The 20,660-nt window shown below is 44.3% G+C and overlaps 3 protein-coding genes across 5 annotated transcripts in view; 1 reads left to right on the top strand and 2 right to left on the bottom strand.

The window, feature by feature from the left end:
- carhsp1 (calcium regulated heat stable protein 1) overlaps nt 1-9,949 on the bottom strand; it is a 14,516-nt gene extending 4,567 nt beyond the window's left edge. Inside the window, exon 1 of one of the 2 annotated variants that reach the window (XM_084470033.1) lies at nt 9,744-9,949. The gene's annotated coding sequence lies outside the window, so the exon portion shown is untranslated. The remainder of the gene's footprint in view (nt 1-9,743) is intronic. The other variant, XM_084470032.1, reaches the window with a different exon arrangement.
- LOC311354662 (uncharacterized protein) lies at nt 7,618-8,884 on the top strand (the record flags this gene model as incomplete). Its single annotated transcript, XM_084474482.1, has 3 exons — nt 7,618-7,858; nt 7,964-8,019; nt 8,382-8,884. Exons 1-3 carry the CDS (start codon nt 7,830-7,832, stop codon nt 8,882-8,884), a joined length of 588 nt encoding a protein of 195 aa, XP_084330608.1. The 5' UTR covers nt 7,618-7,829.
- A 448-nt stretch (nt 9,950-10,397) lies between the features above and the next one.
- Nucleotides 10,398-19,356, bottom strand: naa60 (N-alpha-acetyltransferase 60, NatF catalytic subunit). 2 transcript variants are annotated; one of them, XM_084473574.1, is made up of 7 exons: nt 19,189-19,356; nt 18,233-18,348; nt 17,725-17,854; nt 16,929-17,025; nt 13,686-13,920; nt 12,781-12,952; nt 10,398-12,150 (listed from the first exon to the last, which is right to left on the bottom strand). In XM_084473574.1, the coding sequence occupies exons 2-6, from the start codon at nt 18,340-18,342 to the stop codon at nt 12,793-12,795; spliced, it is 732 nt and encodes a 243-aa protein (XP_084329700.1). In that variant the 5' UTR covers nt 18,343-18,348; nt 19,189-19,356; the 3' UTR covers nt 10,398-12,150; nt 12,781-12,792. The 2 variants fall into 2 exon arrangements, with proteins under 2 accessions (XP_084329700.1, XP_084329701.1); XM_084473575.1 differs by having other exon boundaries at nt 12,781-12,949.
- Nucleotides 19,357-20,660: the final 1,304 nt, after the last annotated feature.

Below are 20,660 nucleotides of genomic sequence, written 5' to 3'. Positions count from 1 at the left end.
TTGCGTCAAGGACAATTACATCACAGGTTCCCTGAAACCATTAGGTCAGGGTCTCATCCTACAGCCCGCCCAGCCCACTACGCCGTCCTTGGCTGAGATTACGAGCGGAGCCACAGATACCAAACGGCTTCAGTAAGGAGAGAGTGCAGGTGCACGCCCACGCAGTCCCTCATGGCCATGGCCATGTTGGGCCTCTCTGGCGTGGCGTGGAGAGATCCATGAATTGAAAGCTGCTGCCTGCGACCGTTTCACCGTCCACACCACAAACACCACACCGCTGGGTCTTTAGACAGTTGTGCTTTGGTTGTGGTGGGGTTTAGGGGGAAGAAGTCTGCATGCTCCCCCTACTCATCGTATCATATCAGGGTAAACAATAGCATTGTATAGTAAGATTGAGGAATAAGGACCAGTAAAATTAACCATATAGTTTGACTTTATATTGCTTTTATTTTGTTGACATTTTTGTCCAAAGCGTACAATAACTTTCAATAAGTGCATTGGGCAATGGAGTTCTAACCCAAAAAGTGCAAGGATCAATAGATGAATCATGAAATGAATCTAATGACCATGTTTTTTTTTTAATATTATGAATACTTATTTTTGTTTCATTTCTTGGTCCATGTTAATATGTATTATTTTTTCTGTGTAAACACATGCACACATACACACACACACACCTTTTCACACTCTATGAAACTCTGTCTAGTCCCATAAGGCATGTAGATTAACACCCCCCCCCCCCCCACACACACACACACACACACACACAACCTTTGCCCTAGCTTGGAATTTTCCAGTCTGCTCTCTGTCAATCAGACTGACAAGAGACCTGCTGAAATGGCAAATACCAGGGACACACAGGCCCAGACCCTCACACACACACACACACACACACACACACACACACACACACACACACACACACACACACACACACACACACACACACACACACACACACACACACACACACACAGGAGTACAGGAGTGTGTGTGTGAGGGGAGCTGACAGTGAGTCCACAGGACGGATGGGCATGGCAGAGAAAGCGATGCGGACGCCGGTCACATGGTCACAGACACAAAGGCCCGCTGAGCCCAGGGGGCGGAGCCAAAGACAATCAGGACTCCGTTCTACTTTGGATGGTTTTCACAATGACTGCTGAGCCTCCCGTGCAGCAGCGACAAAACAAGTAGCGCAAGTAGCGCAAGTACAAAACAAGTAGCGCAGTACACACACCCACGCACGCACACACACACACACACACACCCACCCACACCTGAAGAGAGCAGCACTATCTGAGGAAGTGAATCGAGACCACAAGCCTCCTCTTCCTTTCACATCAGAGGTGTGTGTGTGTGTCTACCAGAGAGGATGTTGGGTCTAATGTGTTGTTCTTCATGTCAGTGCCTAAATATAAATAACGCTGTCCTGATCCAATGACTGGGCTGAAACAGTAAAGGAGAACTCCCCCCCTGACAAGGGGAAACAGGCCCCTGAACTCCTGTAGTTCCCGTCCAGCTGTGACTGACCAATGAGACGTGTTCATGCACGCAGAGATGGTCTTTCCATTCCAGTCACAAAGCCGTGGTCCTCCTCCACACCAGCACGTTTCCGAACACTAAACCGTTTTTTTTTCAGTCAGTTCTTGTGTGGATCGTTACAGAGCCTTCATTTGTCTTGATGACATGTGATTGTTTTTGGGTGGGGTCAGGTCACAGGTGAAGCCCCTCCCGGCATGTTGTGTTGGATGGAACCACATTCCAATGTCAGATGTTCTTGTTTGTTGGCAGTGTGTGCCAGCTGCACCATTAAACGATAATATAAAGCAGTGGCAGACAATGGAACAGCTCTTCCAAATGAATTCAGGTTTAAGTGTGTGTGTGTGTGTGTGTGTGTGTGTGTGTGTGTGTGTGTGTGTGTGTGTGTGTGTGTGTGTGTGTGTGAGGGTTTATGCATGTGCACGAGTGCGGGCTGGATGAGAGCCTGAGAGGGTTTGTGAGTGTGTGGGTGGAGGGGACGGTGGTGTAGGTATAGAAGGAAGGATACCATGTTAATTACAGGCTGGAGCAACGCTATTCTCTCGGCTGCATTTAAAGAGGTAGGAGGCTGGCATAGAAGACACCCAGTCCAAATGCCCTCCCTGTTCTCCTGGTTGTGGAAAGAGAACGGGTGTTTCAACTAGAGTTGTTCCGATACCGATACCAGTATCGGAAATTCCTCCAAAACTGCCTAAAATGCAGTATCAGGTATCGGCGAGTACACGAGTCTATGCGCACCAAGTCGGAAAAACATGGATGCATGGACGCTTCGCTAACAACAACACACATGTATTACTATAATTGAAATGTAAACAGTAACTGACTATACATTGCTGTCATCGTAAGAGAACCCTTCAATAAGAACCAGTGCTATTAGTAGTTACAATGCTTAGATGCTGTAGTGGTATATACTCAGTATCGGCCGATACCCAAGTTCGGAATGAAAAAAATGTAATCGGAACATCTCTAGTTTCAACCATCTACAAAACGAACAGCGATGCTGTGATGTTGTTACGCCCGGAAAAGAAGAATAAAAGAGTGTGCGGCATTAGTTGGAGGTGGGCTCCACAAACAAAATTATCACTCTATGTTGACCTCACTAACACCTTTCTGGATTAATGCGTCTGCGCGGGCGACTGAGCACAGGAGAAAAGAAGAGAGAGACTGCTAATGTGTTGTGACGCCGGTCTGGGGGTTAATGCATTGATTGTGCGACGTGGAGGGGATGACACCCCACACCTTGCAGTGCTGTGACTCATCCTGTCAAAGAAGACCAAAGACCATGTATGGACTTCCGTTTGTCTTTTTCGTGCCAGATTCCAAGTCCTGGAACGAAGTGAATAGAAAACTCCCGGAATGTTCCCCAGAGTGTTCGATGAAGCCTTTTAGTTGTTTCAATCAAGGGTTTGGTAAATGATCGCACGGTGCAACAACACACTGACCAGTCCAATGTCTGAATGAAAGACACTTTCCATGACAACACATCCTCTTATCAGAGGACATGCTGAGAAAACTGAAATCTGCCATCCAATTAATGATGAGGCAGCGAGAGAAGGAAAGAGAGAGAGAGAGAGAGCAGGAGAGCGAGACAGAGTGACGGGGAAAGCCAGAGAATGGTTTTTGAAGTCCTTTTGTCATGCTATTGCTTTTCTCTTTGAACAGACGGAAATGGACCGGCCATTAGCCAATCAGTGTGGCATCTGAGCCTGGCTCCAATGCGAGACAACAAAGAACCAATTAGGAGACAACATTCTGTACACAGTATAATGGGGCCGGATTCAGGAGTATCCAGTCTTGTAGTCTCATGGAATATTCATAATCAGAAACTCAATTTATACATCCTTGCTGCAGAGCACCATCTAAAGATAGCCGGAAATGTTAAGAATGGGTGCTTTACAGCGTTTTTGGTTATCAGGTCAATCTTGTGAATAAATGAGTGAAATCTTGAAAATATCCACTTTTTTCAGTGCAAATGTACACGTCATCTCTTGTACTGTTTGTTGTTCTTGTACTGTTCGAACAGGTCTCTGTTGCAAAAAGGTGCTCAACTTCAGGGAGAGAATTCAGCCTCAGGGCCTTCAGACTTGAAAATGTAAACCACAACTCACAAATTGAAGTTTTCACTTTGCTCCCTCAAATATTTGCTGTGAGAAGAAGTGAATGACCTGTGACATCACTGCAGGTCTGTCTGCGCATGACCAAATATCAACTTTGAACTCAAATGTTTTCATTCTAGGCTTGAGCATTTCAAAGGCGAAAGCACAATGGCTAAAGATGAATTGTAGTCATCAAGGAAAATATTCTCATTTTCGGTTTTATTATCCAAGGATATGAACAAATGAGATGACAAGATCTACTATTGTTATTGCAGGTGAACATGAAAGGCAGGGTTTGTGGATAGCTTCTAATGTAATACACTCCAGAGGGAAAACAAACGGAAGACAAGCCATTGGAGCACAACCACGGCTCTAGATAAATGACTTATCATGGCAACATTCAAACAGAAGCTTTAATACACCATCGCGGGAGTAACAGGGAATCTTGTTACCACTAATGACGCTAATAGATTGAAACCAGAGCTTTATTGCGGCATTTTCACAGGAAAGCTAATTGGGAAAGCTGCTAAACTTTAAGGGCTCATAAGGGCTGGTGGAGTTTGTATTCAAAATGAGCAGCACAAGCAGGTACCACTGTCTGAATAAAACACCACACAAACAGGAAACTGCTTACTAGGGGGCAGATTTCGACCTTGTTTTCGGAGGGCTGACCCGTTTTTGTGTAACTTTGCATCGCAGAGGCAGGCCAGCGATGCCAGCAAGCTTAAGAGACAGCAGGTTTTTTTGTGCATGTGTGATGCTGCGGAAAGTATTCTTTTGTAGGGAAAAGGGAGGGAGGGGGAGAGAAGCAGAGAGGGAGAGAAGCAGAGAGAGGGAGAGAGAGAGAGAGAGAGGGAGAGCGACAAGAAGCGAAAATAAAAAGCAACGATAAAGGCTTGTCTCTGTTGACAATCAAGGGCCTGTTTATTGCTGCCAAAATACACAGCATCCCCCGTAAGCAGTTTTTCTGCGTGTAGTTTTCATGTGCGACATTGCATGTAGATTAATGCACAAAAAAAATCCACACTGTTCCTTGAAAAAAGGTCTTGTGGTCAGAGAAAGATTCACGGGAGAGGAGAGCAGAGACGCAGAGCTAGACCTGATGATACATGCTGGCACGTAGCCGTCCAGCACGGTCCATCCAGAACTGCCCATCCCGTGCTGGACACAACGTGCTGGACAGAGCGCGTTGTGTCTCATGCGTCTCAAGACCCAGCCTGCTAGCCTCGCCTGCTCAACACCCACGAATTGAATGGAAAACTGCTCACGGCGTATTCTAACACAGTGTAATGTGACACCTCATAATAAGCGTAGCCTGCAGTGAAACAGCAGCGATTTATTACCAAACATGATCTCTGCTGTTGTATGTGTTGCCGCCGGGTCTGGTCTTTCTGCAGCAGGCTGAAGGCTTGAGGTGGAGGAAGGGAAGTGTGGGGTTTAGACAGGATTTGAACCAACGCTGTTGGTGAGTTTGGTCATTATTTGTGAGTTTTGTCAGTCATGTTGTGACAGCTCCATTAAAGACGTGACAGCAATCATGGTACTTAAAACTTAACTTTAAAACTGGGTGTATGGAATTTGATTCAGATAAAGGGCACACTGCATATCAATAATACAGTATATCAAACATTGACACAAGATGATCATAGATGATCGTACTGGATGAAGATCTTCAAGCCCAGCCCAGCTTATCTTTATGAACTGAGGGTCAACATCATCAAGAAGGAACATCTATTGTGCATTGAAATGGTTTGTTTCTCTTCTTATAAACAGCAACCAGGTAGCTTAGGGTGCAAGAGCCGGTGTTAAACTGATATTCTGCTCTGGTTTAGCGTCAAGCCCACAATTCTGCTCTGCTGTTTGGTTTCCATGGTGTCAAATGTCAGACCTAGAATCATCTTAATGAAAGGCGTCATGTGACCCACTCTCACTCTCACTCTTTAAATGCTTTTATTTGGATCCAAATTTACAAAGAAGGAGAAAAAGATGCAAACATTTTGGCAAGAAATATTGATAGGTTAGGTTCAACAAGCTTACATGCCTTTACAAGACCTATATGATAAGTTAAGTTATTACATACACCGAACACTAAAGGATAAACAAAACATCTTTGTCTCCAGCATACTACCTATGGTGGCTGAAACAGAACAAAATTAAACCAACCAAAGGTTAAAGCTCAGAGGTTATATAAGGTTCCACCTTGGCTCCTGGGGTTTAGACCATGTCTCAGAGCCGGATCACTCTGGACTACTGTTCAGGATACACAACTGTGTTACGATTGCACGGTACACACACACACACACACACACACACACACACACACACACACACACACACACACACACACACACACACACACACACACACACACACACACACACAGGGGGTGGGTATCTATATGAATGCATGATGAAATTCAATGCATTGGTGTGCACACACCAATGGTCCCTTCACTTCCACTACACCATATCTCTGACATCTCTGACAACAATGTTTTTTTTTTTTTTTAACTTTTATTCCAATGTGCATTTCCTTGCATGTAAACACAACGAACGGCCATCTCGTGTTTAGGTCCATTTTAATCCATCATTAATCGTCTCCCTCTTATCTCTTATCTTATCTATTCTCTTATCCATTGTCTTGAGCGGATCGGGCTCAACGCACGCTGGAATAACGAGCTAATCACAACCAACGGTACGATTAGCCAACGTTTGCTCTGTTTCTGGCATTGATCACCTCTCTCCCGACGTCTGCGGATTCACCGGCACAGGAAATCGGTTTCACCCGTCATGACTTTAACGGCCATAACCATAACCCGCGATGGATTTCACCACTTAACCTGCCTCCCCCGCCTGACTGTCTTATTGCCTGGAGCCGGCAGTCAGTGGGGACGGTAACCAGCTCGTATTGCACAACAACATCCCAGGGCCTCGGCAGCGAGCCGGCCTATCAGATCGCACCAATAAAACTGCTGCTGTGTGCTTAGTGTTGGCCAACAGAAGGGAATGTGTGTGTGATGTGTATGTGTGTGTGATGGATACGTTAGTGTTGTGAGCACAACACTGCTTGCTTTGAAGTTATGATGACAAACGACCTGGGTCTACCTGAGATGATGATAGCAAGATGATGATATACTATCTCTCTGTCTTACACACACACACACACACACGCACACACACACGCACAGACACGCGCGCACACACACACACACACACACACACACACACACACACACACACACACACACACACACACACACACACACACACACACACACACACGCAACTAAAAGCAATTTAACCTGTTGAAGGCTTTAAGTCGCACATATTAAAGTGCCTCATGACCTTTATCTAACCAGGTTAAAATCCCTTTTCTAAGAGCGACCTGCTGGCAAAGAAAGCAGCATCAATCAGGGTTTCATACACCAAGATAGGGTGACATCCAGCCGGTTACAGAGACAACACAAATACAGGACAATAGCTACACACACACACACACACACACACACACACACACACACACACACACACACACACACACACACACACACACACACACACACACACACACCAGCATACAGGAACTGGAATTTAAACAAATGGTTTACATTTTAAATGAGAAATTAAATCTGTTTCAAGTCAGAGACGTCTGTCCGACTGGATATTGACAGCATGTTCTGAGAGATCAGGCATAATGGCCTTTAGTTCAGTTCAGGGAAAGAATCAGGTAATAGGTGCTCATTAACCCCCTAACAGAAGGCCCGAGTCATTTCCCAGCAGGAACAACGTCAATGTTTAATTGGCATCAAGGAAAGGATACACTAAAGGCTGATATGTGTCCCTCAGATGAAAGAGTTCAGGGCTTTGCCCCTCAATGTAAGCAGTGTCCATGCAGGCATCCTTGCACTAGGTGTCTTACCCCCGCCTGGTCATAAATAACAAGTACCTAATAAATGTTACTTTATACAATGAATCAAAGAGTGCTAAATAAGCTAATAGTGATTGCTAGTATTCAAGGTGGCTGCTGATGAAGGTCAGCTGATGAAGGTCAACAGGTGTGGTTCATCATTAATCAATTGAGCTGGAGGGAACAACCCTTTAAAAGAACCACTGTTGTTTCAGAGAGATATGAGTTTGCAGGGCCTGGACGATCTGTTTGTAGAGCAAAACCAAGCAACACTGTCAACATAACAACATGCATAGTCAACGTGCCACCTCTTTGAGGTAATGTCTTATTGAAACTTGAGGTAATGTGTTATTGAAACTTGAATGTATAGAAACTCAACTTTCTTGTGAAACCACCTGACTTAAGAGTTCCTCTATTCTCAGGTCAACCTGGATATTGTGTCTGTTTGGGTGTATAGTATCTCTACCAGTGGATAAAGGTACAACTTTACTTCCTCTTAACTTTTTCTCAAATAACCTAAGCATGACGCAATAAGCAACATTAATGGGTTAAAGGGGACCTATTATATGACCAGGTGTGTGATGAGCCGTTACAAGCTGTTTTGAAAATCTGCCTCTTCTGACATCACAAGTGGGTGTGTCCACCAAGATGTGTGACCGATAGATGAGTGTTTGCTACAGTCCACAGGGTAGGCTGGTAAGACTGATCTAGCAAGCACACTATGTGGACATGCCCACTTGTGATGTCAGAAGAGGCAGATTTTCAAAACGGCTTGTAACGGCTAATCACACTCTCACCTGGTCGTATAATGTCACATTTTTAATGTTGTCTCCCTTTTAGGTTTTGGCTCAAACTCTTCCCCAGCATGGAGTGACTTCAGCAGTCGTGGCTCTGCTTATCCTTATCCACCGCAAGAGTACTACGGAGAAGAGCCTTCAACTGGGTCCCAGCAGAACAGCGACTCAAAGGCTGACGGCGGGGTCTACTCGGACGACGGCTCCTATATGGGTGCTGGAGACTCTGGCTGGGCCAAGAACGGTGGCATGGACTCTGGCAGTGATGCTTACTACCCTGTTCCTGAAGGCCGCCCTGAGGCGCTCGTCACCTCCAACGACGAGCAGGAGGAGCCAGTGTTGAGTGACGTCTCTGACCTGGATCCAGTCTACCACTTCAGTTCCAGGTCCCGCTACCAGCAAGGCAGAAGGGCCTTCTTCCTGACCAGATACAGCCCCGGAGAGCCTATGGACGCCTATGCTGACATGTCAGACTCCAACAGTAATGGAATGGGGAATGGTAAAGGATGGCCAGTTGTTGCAGGAGAGTCTGGGAAGGGTGGCTACTGATTAACTGCAATGTCTTTCATTTCTAATGACTGCATATGAATAAATCGCTTTTAAAATCTGTATCCTTTGCTTTAATACAGAATGCTAAGGATGTGTTAAGCTTTGTCTATTGACCAACTACATTATCCTGGATCCATCAGACTCCTCTGGTGTCTGCCAAAATGTAAGAGCCACATAGGGTTTCATTCATGCGATTTTGATGTTCCATAAAATAAGTTTCAAGACAGCCATTTTGGTAATTAAAATGTATAGAATAACCAAACCCAGTTATTTTCACTATAATGGTGAACAACCCCTAGACTGGCTGTTTGGGGCGTGACGTCATGTGAGACCCTCCTATACACTCAACATGCAGTGTTCTTCCAACGTGTCATGTTTTCTACTTTGTCCAATAACATGGTTTAGGTCACACCCCAACAAGCCTCCTCACACACCAACACATTGGAGCTTTTAAAGAACTCAATTCAAAGTGTTTCTCTGCACACCTTTTCGTATTTGTGTTGTCTCATTCAGTGCAACATTAACTCTAATTTCGCTCTCGGACTGAGGAGGGCAATGTGCGCTCTCCAGGAAATCACCGTTTGGAAAGGAGAACACAAAGCTCAGTTTTTCCCACTACACAAAGTCAAAAGTGCACGATTTGAGCGGGACACTGCTTCGATTACAGGTTCTGTATTCTCTCACTCAAGATACACACATAAACGCTGCTTATAAAAACAGACTTAACTGCTCTAGTTTGAAAAAGTCCATAACATACTGATGCAATATTCAATTCAAAACATGCATGTAAATTGGCAGCTTTTCGGAAAAGCTTCGTGAATTTTCCTGCAGAGGCGTTTGTGTGCAGCGCATCGCTCACCTTTTCCGAAGTTTGCGGGCTTAGGTTCGCGATTGGAGAAAAATAGGGTAAAGTCCTTCAGTAAGCAGTTCTAGAATCTCGTCTGTTACGGTGTTGATATGTGCTTGAAATGACACCACAACAGCATCACAGAGTAGCAGCAGAGACTATCACCCCGTAGACTCGGGCTCTGGTTGACGGACAACTCATGGGCGTGGTCCACTACTTGGTCGACGTAAGGGTTTTTCCACCGGGCAACCTTTACAAAGAACCCGAACAGGGCACTACCATATGACGTCGGTCAATGCAGTCATACAATCATCTTATATCAAGTCGGACAAGGTAGTCATCCATCATGTTTTCTTTCACAGCTACTCGTCATGATTTCAGTCTTAATTGATTAAACAATTAGCTCGACATTTATAGTCCTACAGTTGTACTTATTAGTTTCGTTTAGAAATGGTAGTAAAATCCAGACTACTGAAAACGAAAGGACAATCAGGAAAGCGTTTTTTAGAGGCATGTTATGGCAAATTGCATTTTAAACAGACAGCAGAGGGCGGTATCTATTCCTCAAATAATCTATAGGACTAATGGATGATGAATTATTCATCTAAGAAATGTCTGAAGTGATTCATAATAAAGAGTCAATAATGGAAAAGATCAAAGCTCATATTTTGATATTGGAATAATTTATTTGTATCACATTGTTTATCGCTCACATAGTCCACAATTAAATATAGACAAAAATGAGTCCTCTTGGGAGTGCATGGTCACCAAACAACCATATCCATCATAATAAAAAGAAAACGTATGAAAATCCCAACATATCTTTCCGTGACAGAATCTAGCATTTATCATCGTGGACCAAATGAAGGATTTGTGGGCTTGACGCTAAACAAGTTCTCAAAAGAAAACCAATATCTAAAAAAAAAGTCTTCATATATCTTAAAGTATCTACTATCTACATCATTATTTACACTGTATATAAAAACTCCTCCGAACCCAGAGCACCTCTCTGTGCCCCCCCCCCCCCCCCCCAATCACTAGGCCTGTCTGCAGTAATCAACACACAGAACAGCAGGGGGGAGAAGGAAGGGAGGGGGGGGAGGGGGGGGTGACAGAGGTTAGGGAGGAGGAGTGGTGGTGGTGTTTGGTGGTGTGTTTCCCCCCCCGCCCCCCTCCCAGGTGGCCCAGCTTAGCGCCCAGAACATCAGAGAGGGGGGGGCGAGACGTCCGAGCGAGAGCAGCTCCTCCACCGCACAAGGTCCCCTTGAGCAGCCCCCGGGGGTGTTGGGACGCGACATGCCGAGCGGGGCTGTCCTCGCGCCAGGCAGGCGGAGTCGGTAGGTCTGAAGGTCAGTAGGTCAGGCAGATCAGCACAGCGGCGACCGATCACATACACGCAAGACACACGCACACACGCACACTCACTCACTCACTCGCTCACACACACATGCAAATACGCACACACACACACACACACACACACACACACACGTCAGCCTATAGGCCTCCTGTCACTAAAATAATAAATAAAAAGGCTTCCTGTGTGGCATTTTTAGGCAAAATTTTTAAAAGACTCAAACTTAAACCGTAGGGGGGGGGGGGAAGCTGCAATCATGACTGTACAACAAAAGCTTGTTCTGTGTACGTTATGTTCATGGTTTGAGTACAGAACGTAGCCGCGAGCTCTGGGAGGAAGGCTATTGTAGTCGTTCTAACAGGCCATACACACCTGCTCGCCTGTGCAGGTATATCCTGCCTACACACCTGCACGTGCACCCCCCCCACCAACCCAGTGTGTGATCCTCTCCGATCGCTACTCCCACACCAAGAGGTGGACTCTCGGTCTGCACATACAGCCCTAATAGACACAACATGGCCGCCCTGTTCTGAGAGGGGCTGCGTGGACCCCTGGTCTAGTCGCCTCTGTCCAGGCCACTCCATGAAAGTACATGGCACATGGGCCGTGTTTAAGAGCCGTGTTTCAATCGCACTAGCTTTCTTGTGATCCCCTTGGAATGGAGTGATACCGACCCCAGCTGTCCACTCAGAGCAGACACATAAGGAGCCCAAACAGAGGGCAAAGTCAGACTCCTCACGGCATAGAATATATATACATTTAGATATGATCTAGATATGATGATTTATATATATATTTAGAATAAATATATATATATATGTACATATCAAATAATATGCGATGTGCACATCATATACACGCTCTCTGTGAAAGTGACGGACAGGTAGAAGGTCGCTCAGGAAAAAAGGCAGGGCTGAAAACCGCCAGTCTCAGGTTCTCAGCTTGTGTGAGATTGTGTGTATGAGTGTGTGTGTGATGGTGACTATGATGATGAGGATGATGGTGGCCTTATTCCAGGCCTTATTGTGGAAAGACTCCAATGAGATCTAAGAGGCTGCTGTCCTGAAAATGAGGTGGGGGGGGAGAGACACAAGAAGATGATCATTAGTTAATCCATTCAATCACAGGGCAGTTAAGACAAGACACACACACACACACACACACACACACACACACACACACACACACACACACACACACACACACACACACACACACACACACACACACACACACACACACACACACACACCAATGTTGAATTGCACCGCACTTTATATGGAAAATCGAAATACAAAATAAAGGACATTGGAGTAAAGTTTACATGGTATATAAAAACCCCTCCTCTCTGTGCCTGCCCCCCCCCCCCCCCCATCACTAGGCATGTCTGCAATAATCAACACACAGAACAGCAGGGGTGACAGAGGTTAGGGAGGAGGAGTGGTGGTGGTGTTTGGTGGTGTTTCCCCAGCTGTCCAACAAAGTTTGTGTTCAAATCACTAAACTATAAATAAGGTGAAAATTCAGTGGAGGACGATGCAGTCAAAGAATCATGCGTGTTAACTAAACCAGAACGGCATCATAGAGCGCAAAAAACCAAACCCGCGACAACAGCGGCATCTACCGTTCGCCCTCGATCCACGGCACCTCGACAACCATCGCTAGGGTAAAACAGACTAAACAAAGCCTCACCCTGGGAGGCGGTCACATGGTGCGGCTGTACTGGATGCCCGTCTTGGAGGCCAGGTTGGACCAGGGCAGCAGTGAGCGCAGCAGGGCCTGCGCCTGGCGGTAGAGCCGCTGGGGGATGGAGCAGGGGCTCAGGCTGGCCAGGGTGGAGCCGATGTGCTGGATGTAGTCAGTGGTGGGGGAGGTTAAGGAGCACACATCACGGCAGGACCCCCTGCTGTTTTCTAACCACAAGGTATACTGAAATGACATTAACATTAATATTTTATATCCAACATCATAACCCTAGCCCAACTAAAATGTCCCGTGTAAGATACTGTCGTGTTTAAAGAAAAGGCATGTACCTATTTTAGGTCTTTCCGATGGAGAATCTCAGTGCTACATTAAAGGGTAATGAAAACGTTTTCAATAATAATTGGCCACCCCTATTTGATCATCTTCCTGGTGATCTTGCTGGACTACTGCAGAAATGGTGCCCATGTTTTGTTTTCATGTACAAACCATCGCCAGCCGTCTTTCCCTTTGGCATGGTACTAATGTACACAAAATATAAACAATATATAACTTGTACGTATGTTAAGTTAATGCAACCCATGTATGTTAACTCAATTTTCTACACCTGCTTCATCATTTTGTATGATTTTGTATGATCTGTGCGGTATTCCTTTGTTTGTTTTGTCTGATTGTGTAAAAAAGATAAACGCACTATTGACACACTACAAAGGACTGTAAAACAGGTCTGTGGCTGGTTCTCTGAGCCTGGCCCTGGCAGGACAAGAGCTCCATCTGGGAACAGCACTGTCAGCATCAGGAGCTGGATCAACACAGAGCCTGTCACAGAAGGGTTCTGAACCCAGAAGGGCTCAGGTACCGGGACTTAAGGGGCCTTCATCAAACCAGAAGGATATAAAATGGTCCAGGGGGGGTGTCCGCCGTTGATGTAGAGGACGTAGGTGAAGCCGTCCTTCAGCACGCCGCGGATGGAGTAGTAGTAGGGCAGGTAGTGGTGCTGCCGGAAGTCACGGTTCTCATAGAAGTGGATGGCGTTGGTGTTTGTGGTGAGCACGTGGAGGTACACGGCCTTGCAGTGGTCCTGGGCCGTGGTGGAGATGTGCTCCTTCAAGCTGTCCAGCAGCAGAGAGCCTGGGTGGAAGAGGGGGGCAAAACAAAGACTCGTTGACCAGGATGCTGGGAAGTGAGCAGGATTCTGTTCGTAACAGAAACATGTGGTTTTGTCCTTTGTCTAATGTATGTCTTATCATACATGGGGTTCAAATGGCTACTACTTGGTGCACCACATACAATGATAAACATAGGTTAAGTGTGAGTATGCAGTGCAGAGACACAGCCCGACAGCTGTGTTTTTCCATCAGCACTCAAGGCCATGCTGAGACGTACTTCACGGGGCAATGCAATACAAGTGTGTGTGTTGTGGTGTCCTTGATATTAGGAAACAATCGCTTTGAATATCAGTATCAGCAATCTAATAGTGTGAATATCGTAAAACTAAAATCACGTGGTGGGCTTCTATCAAACAAATGACAACAAACAAACAACAAATCACGCTTAGAGGGGGCCGAGCGCGATTTGAACCAGTAATGGAAATGCAACTGCTATAATATCCTATCAATGAAGCCTCCCAGCAAATGAGAGACAAAGTCCAAAGAAACTGGGAACTGCACATTGATACAGTTAGAAACTGGAGTTTCTAAACAAAACTCCACTGCAGCAATTCCCATATGTAACAAATGATTGTGCGTCTTTTGTGTTTGTGTAGTGGTGTGTGTGTGTGTGTGTCTTTTGTGTGTGTGTGTGTGTGTGTCTTTTGTGTGTTTGTGTGTCTTTTATGTACAGTATGTGTGTGGGTCTTTTGTGTGTGTGTGTGTGTGTGTGTGTGTGTGTGTGTGTGTGTGTGTGTGTGTGTGTGTGTGTGTGTGTGTGTGTGTGTGTGTGTGTGTGTGTGTGTGAGAGAGAAAGCAGGATAGAAAAGGCAGCTGTAATGTGTCAGGTCATAGGGTTCTGTTCTGAGTCAAGATGTGATAGCAGCCAGGGAGAGTGTTATATCAGGATTCAGCTGACGAGGGGAATTAATACAAGCTTAACACCGGCCTCTAAAAACAACACATATCCTGTGTAAAATGGAGCAGCGAACAGTCTCATCTTCCAAACTAGATTAGGTTAAAAATACCTCAGGGAAGAAGGGTGGCCTTATTTGAATAGAAGTTCCTACAAAGACCGTTTGCATTTTTTTTCTCTTATCTTGATCTTATATACTCTTATCTAATATTGTGCACACGTACACCTCATACGAATGGGCCCGGTCGGACTCACTAAACGCTCGTAAGTACAGGACATTTCCCTAAAGGATGCAAAACATGAGTGAACCCACCTGTTCGCAAACAGGTGAGAATACGAATCGTACGTATATCGTCATTTAAACCCCCGAAAAGGCTGTTTAAGGAGGAATTCCGCCGTTTCTGCCGAAGCACTCAGAACAGAAGCGATCATTTCAAATGGCCGTGCAGAGCTTAATAGACAAAATCAAACCCATACTATAAAGGAGTGTCAGTAGTGCATCAACACAGCATCCAAAATAATTGGATGCAAACGTAGCAATCTAACTATGAAAGCCGACAGCGCAACAGTATAATAAACGTCTTTGTTATGAATATAAATATAAACTACTACGAGGACTTGAATGCGTGAAGTGCTCTTAAGATGCTCGTATGATCTATCCACAAATCTGTGCATAACAGGTGGTTCTTCCATGAGGAGATATTGCCGTCCCACAATTCCTTGCGACAGGATTATTTAAAACAACGTACCATTTGGCCGTTCACGGAAACAATTATTTTCATACAATCATGCTAATTGTGATCTATCTATGTACATGAATATGAGATTTCAGGCGTCTACCTAACCTTAAATAAATTGACCCCATACGTAATCATACACTGCTGGAGGGCAGGCTGATTAGCTGAAGCCACTCTACCCCATGCAGGGGAGAGCTTCTCACAGGATTCTGAGGTATCTCGTTAATTCAGAGAAAAAGGTTGATTTTTGATTATTATTTCTCAGAATCTAGATCTAGATCAACTATGCAGAATTATTTTCTCACAAAAACCTTTCTCGGAGCTCTGAGATAATAATCTTGTTATTCAGAAAAACAGGGCAACATTGTTTTTCTCTGGTGAATGCATCACGCTTTCAGTATTAGGAAACTACATGAAGTTAATCAACTAACATGAGCTCTTGATTCTCTGATGTTCTTGTTCATGTTTGTTGTTAACAGTGCTGTTCGGTTGTCAATGGATTGTTAATAGAGCTGTTGTGCCAAACTAGCAGAGGATACCATTAAGATAGCAATGACTTAGTTCTATATATTAATGCGTTACATGAGCTCACGCAAGCCTCTTTCTGTGCCTTTATGTGGCACACAGAGTTTCATGTGAAGTCTGTCACCTTGACAACCAACAATGTATCGGATATCGAATAACAAATGTAATACTATCAATGTGCCACTCTGCTATATAGTACATTAGGCTATGACCTAATAAATACTTACTACATTGACACTTACATTTAGGGAATTTAGCAGATGGTTTATTCCAAAGTGACTTAGAATAAGTACATTTGTCAAAAGAATGAGAAACAACAATATATCGCTGTCGGTACAGTAAGGATGTTCATAGAAACAAGTGCCAAGCACTAACAATTGCTAGGTTAACCCATGCCACGAATACAACAAAGATAGCTAGGATAAGATGCTAAGTACTATTTTTACTATGTAATCAATTTGATAATGTTTATGGATTTGTTCACACAATGCATGTTTTACCCACTCTGACATGGATTTATTTAACTGGGAGTGGATTTATTTTATAAAATTTAAGAGACCCAAAAGATATGAACCATATGCATTTCAAACCAAAGAGAGAAGGAAATGGGCAAGAGAAATTGAGAAGCAGCTGTTTTGACCATCCTATCCTTTGATGTCCAGAAGCAAGGGAAAGAGAGTGTGTGTGTGTGTGTGTGTGTGTGTGTGTGTGTGTGTGTGTGTGTGTGTGTGTGTGTGTGTGTGTGTGTGTGTGTGTGTGTGTGTGTGTGTGTGTGTGTGTGTGTGTGCGTGTGTGTGTGTGTGAGAACAGTACCTATGCCGTGTTTCCTGAACTCCTTGACCACCCCCAGGCTGAGTATGTAGGCCACCTGTGTGTCCACAGGGAAACTGGAAGCCAGGATGTCTCCATCCTATCAAAAATACGCGCACACACACACACACACACACACACACACACACACACACACACACACACACACACACACACACACAGGGATAACCATCAGTAGTCTGTCGACATTGAAACAAATCCACTTCAAACCGTTTCCAAATGCAGCCAGTAGTGCATTTGAAGGGGGTGTTGTGGGAATGCAATCACCTCCTGATATCGTATTTGTCACAACATCCCCATAGTAGCTATGACTCACCTGCCCCAATATCCTTTGGTTAAAGTGTAACACCACATTTATTTTACTCTACAGACCACCCACTCTTTTTTTCCTCAGCTCATAGTTGTTTCAGTTCTTCACTGGCCCATCTGTCCTCTATTCTCATTTGCCAGCACTTAAAGTTAAATGTACTTAAAGTGCACTTAAAGTTAAATGTAACCATTTTGCTGCCTTATGTTTCCCTTCCTTACATAAGTCAGTATTTGCCGAAGCAGAGTAAAAAAACAGGATCAGAAATGTATCCTTATGGGTTTTTTGAGTTTAATAAACTTTCCGATGACACTGAAATAAATAATGTCAACTGTACATAAGATCATATACAAAATGGTATTCATTTGAACACTTGCTTTAACTATCAAGCGATAGTTGGAGTGACAGTTACTCTGTTTAACGCAAACAGAGTAAAACAGAGCACATTGTGTGATTCGATCATTACGATACCTCTTTGTGTACTTTCGTCCGGCCTTTGATCTCGGCCACTATCATTCCCACGATGCCTCCTTTGAAGGTGGCAGCCAGGGAGAAGAACTTCTTGTTGGAGGTGATGTCCTGGTACCATGAGTCTGGGTATCTGCAGAAGATAAAACAGCAGAGGGTTAGTCGGTCAGAGGGTTACCATTTATAGGGCTGTAGAACCAAAGCACAGACTTGCTTAACTGATAATGGAAAGTAACTCATACTAAGACTTGACCTGGGAAATCACATTTGTGGCAGCCACCTAGCTGTATGCACTCTATTCATCATTCAAGATAGCGGGCGTTTAACAGAGACCACAGTAAAGTGCCTTAGACTAGCAGCCTCAGGTGAACTGCAAGGTTTGAACTATGACCTTATGTATAATTTGTCAACAAACATCTACTGTGGAGAAATTATGAGTGTCAATAGCCAGGGTATTCAGCTGAAACATGCAGCAACAGACACAACGACACGACGGGAGGTGTTTACTGACTCGATTGGGAACCAATCGCCGCAGAGCAACTTGACGCTCTCTATGTCATCGTGGCAGAGGAGCCTGAGCTGGACTTCGCTGAGAGCCGTGGGCGACACAACGTCGGTCATTCACACCTATGGGAATCATTGGAGAACACAAGACATGTTCTATACAGGAAGTGAGAGGCAACCTACACTGATAGCATCATGATTGAGAAAAAACATTAGAAAGAGTCTGTCTTTGTAATGCCTGGCTAGGCGAAAAAAAAAACATGGTTCCATGCTTTTTAATATTATTCAATTATATATTATTAGTATTCTGCAGAGTCAATGGCATAGACATATATATTACATAATTCCAGTAAAAGTGATTATAGATATGAAAGAATAAAAAAAGGCATACGATTGTTATAAAAACCATTGACGTTTGCTCTCTTTCAAAGAAAGCAAACGAGAGCAAACGTCAATGTTTTGGGTTACTGGTTTGCATCCACATATATTGCTAGTTTTAAAAACACAATGACATACCAATGTAATAATTAAGCATGAGGTCATGTGTAATGCTTTGTCAGAACCCAGTGCCTGAGATGCCAGAGGCTGGAGGTGTGGGTGTTACTCGGAGGTCAGCTGGACCTCCAGGCTAGTGCTGCTCGGAGGTAAAGCTGGACCTCCAGGCTAGTGCTGCTCGGAGGTCAGCTGGACCTCCAGGCTAGTGCTGCTCGGAGGTACAGCTCCAGTACGGAGGACTGGACCTCCAGGCTAGTGCTGCTCGGAGGTACAGCTCCAGTATGGAGGACTGGACCTCCGGGCTAGTGCTGCTCGGAGGTACAGCTCCAGTACGGAGGACTGGACCTCCAGGCTAGTGCTGCTCGGAGGTACAGCTCCAGTACGGAGGACTGGACCTCCAGGCTCGTGCTGCTCGGAGGACAGCTGCAGTATGGAGGACCGGACCTCCAGGCTCGTGGCGGTAGCTACCTTGTTTCAGCACTCCAACCAGAGAAACGTCGGGGACTCGATATCTCTTGGGTCTTTCTAACGACTTAAAATTCTCTGAGAACCATGATAAACACGTTCGTTTTCTGTCTGCTTTCAAGGCCAAGTCATTACTGTGAAATCTTTAAAAAAAAAAAAAACTACGCTATGTCTTCGTTTCTGCTTTTTGACAGCTCGCTGTTATCTTCCGGTTTCCTACGGATCTCTTCCGGTGACGTCACGACGGTGACGCTGGAGGACTTCGCTTGGATCGCTTTCCCGCCCCCTGGTGGCGGAGGAATGCATTCAATTCAATAGAGACATTATTTAGTAGTTAAAGGTAGGTGTCTGTAGAATTTAGTGGCATCTAGCGGAACAGATTTAGCAGAAATTAGATGTAATATTATAATATTCGAAGTATGTTTAAGTTGGTGTATAATCCCATGACCCAGGGATTATATATTTCTTCTTCTTTGGGACGAACTAGGCTGACGTGTTTTTGTGGGCAAACAAAAACACCACAGAAGTTTATATTTGCTTTGGTTCCGCCGAAAAAAAACCTTACATAGGCTCATTTTATGTATACATTTGTTAAGATAATCATGACAAATGAATCGTGCTTTAAAGTCTTTTAAATTGTTAATGCATCAATAAAGTAAAAAAGGAAGACCTGTGGTATCATTTATTTGAAAGTGGACTTCAAGGGCAAGTATACATTTTTGGGCTCCAGCCCTACATGAAGTAACTAAAAAAGCCTCAGGAAATGCCCCCCGCAGCCCACTTCTGCGAATTACAACTAAATTAATTTTAGCAACCTCACCACTAGTTACCAGGAACATTTTTGATTTTAGAATTGAAAAATAAATAGTAATAAAAAGCACAAATTCCATATTCTAATCGCAACAATTATTAATGGAATAGCACAACACAATTAACAAATCGGAATCAATGTGTTTATTGCCACTTGACATCATGCATTATGCAGTTTGGTTTTTGTTAATAACACACACAGATTTGTGGATTTTAAACATGACTCTATAAGAGAGAACAATTTAATGTTGCTTTTGGAGTGGTCTCTCTTTATGGTACCGGTTCATTTATTCAATGCAGAGAAAAGCAAATATATAAGTATGATGGTATGTTTAGCTTATATATCACCTTCATGTTGCAGAGTAAGACACATTTATATTTTTTTGCATTGCAAATATATTTACATCGTCTTCATCATCAACACACAAGTTATTTACTATTGAGTCATTGAGCAGACGCTTTCAACCAAAGGGAATTACAATTATTTCAGATTCATGTCATTAGGGTAGACTGGACATTATGGATCGAACCCAGCACCCTACCTCTAGGAGGAGTCATACCTCACATCGTCCTATGTGTGTCAAGCTGTTCCATCTTGGTATAAAAGTCGAGACCAAAAACTAGAGAAACAAAATACATTGAGAAAGCACTCCATCCGATTTTAG

Source organism: Micromesistius poutassou (genome assembly GCF_964030765.1).
Source record: "Micromesistius poutassou genome assembly, chromosome: 1".
In the NCBI taxonomy this organism is placed as follows: Eukaryota; Metazoa; Chordata; class Actinopteri; order Gadiformes; family Gadidae; genus Micromesistius; species Micromesistius poutassou.
This window is presented reverse-complemented; position numbering and strand designations above follow the sequence as displayed.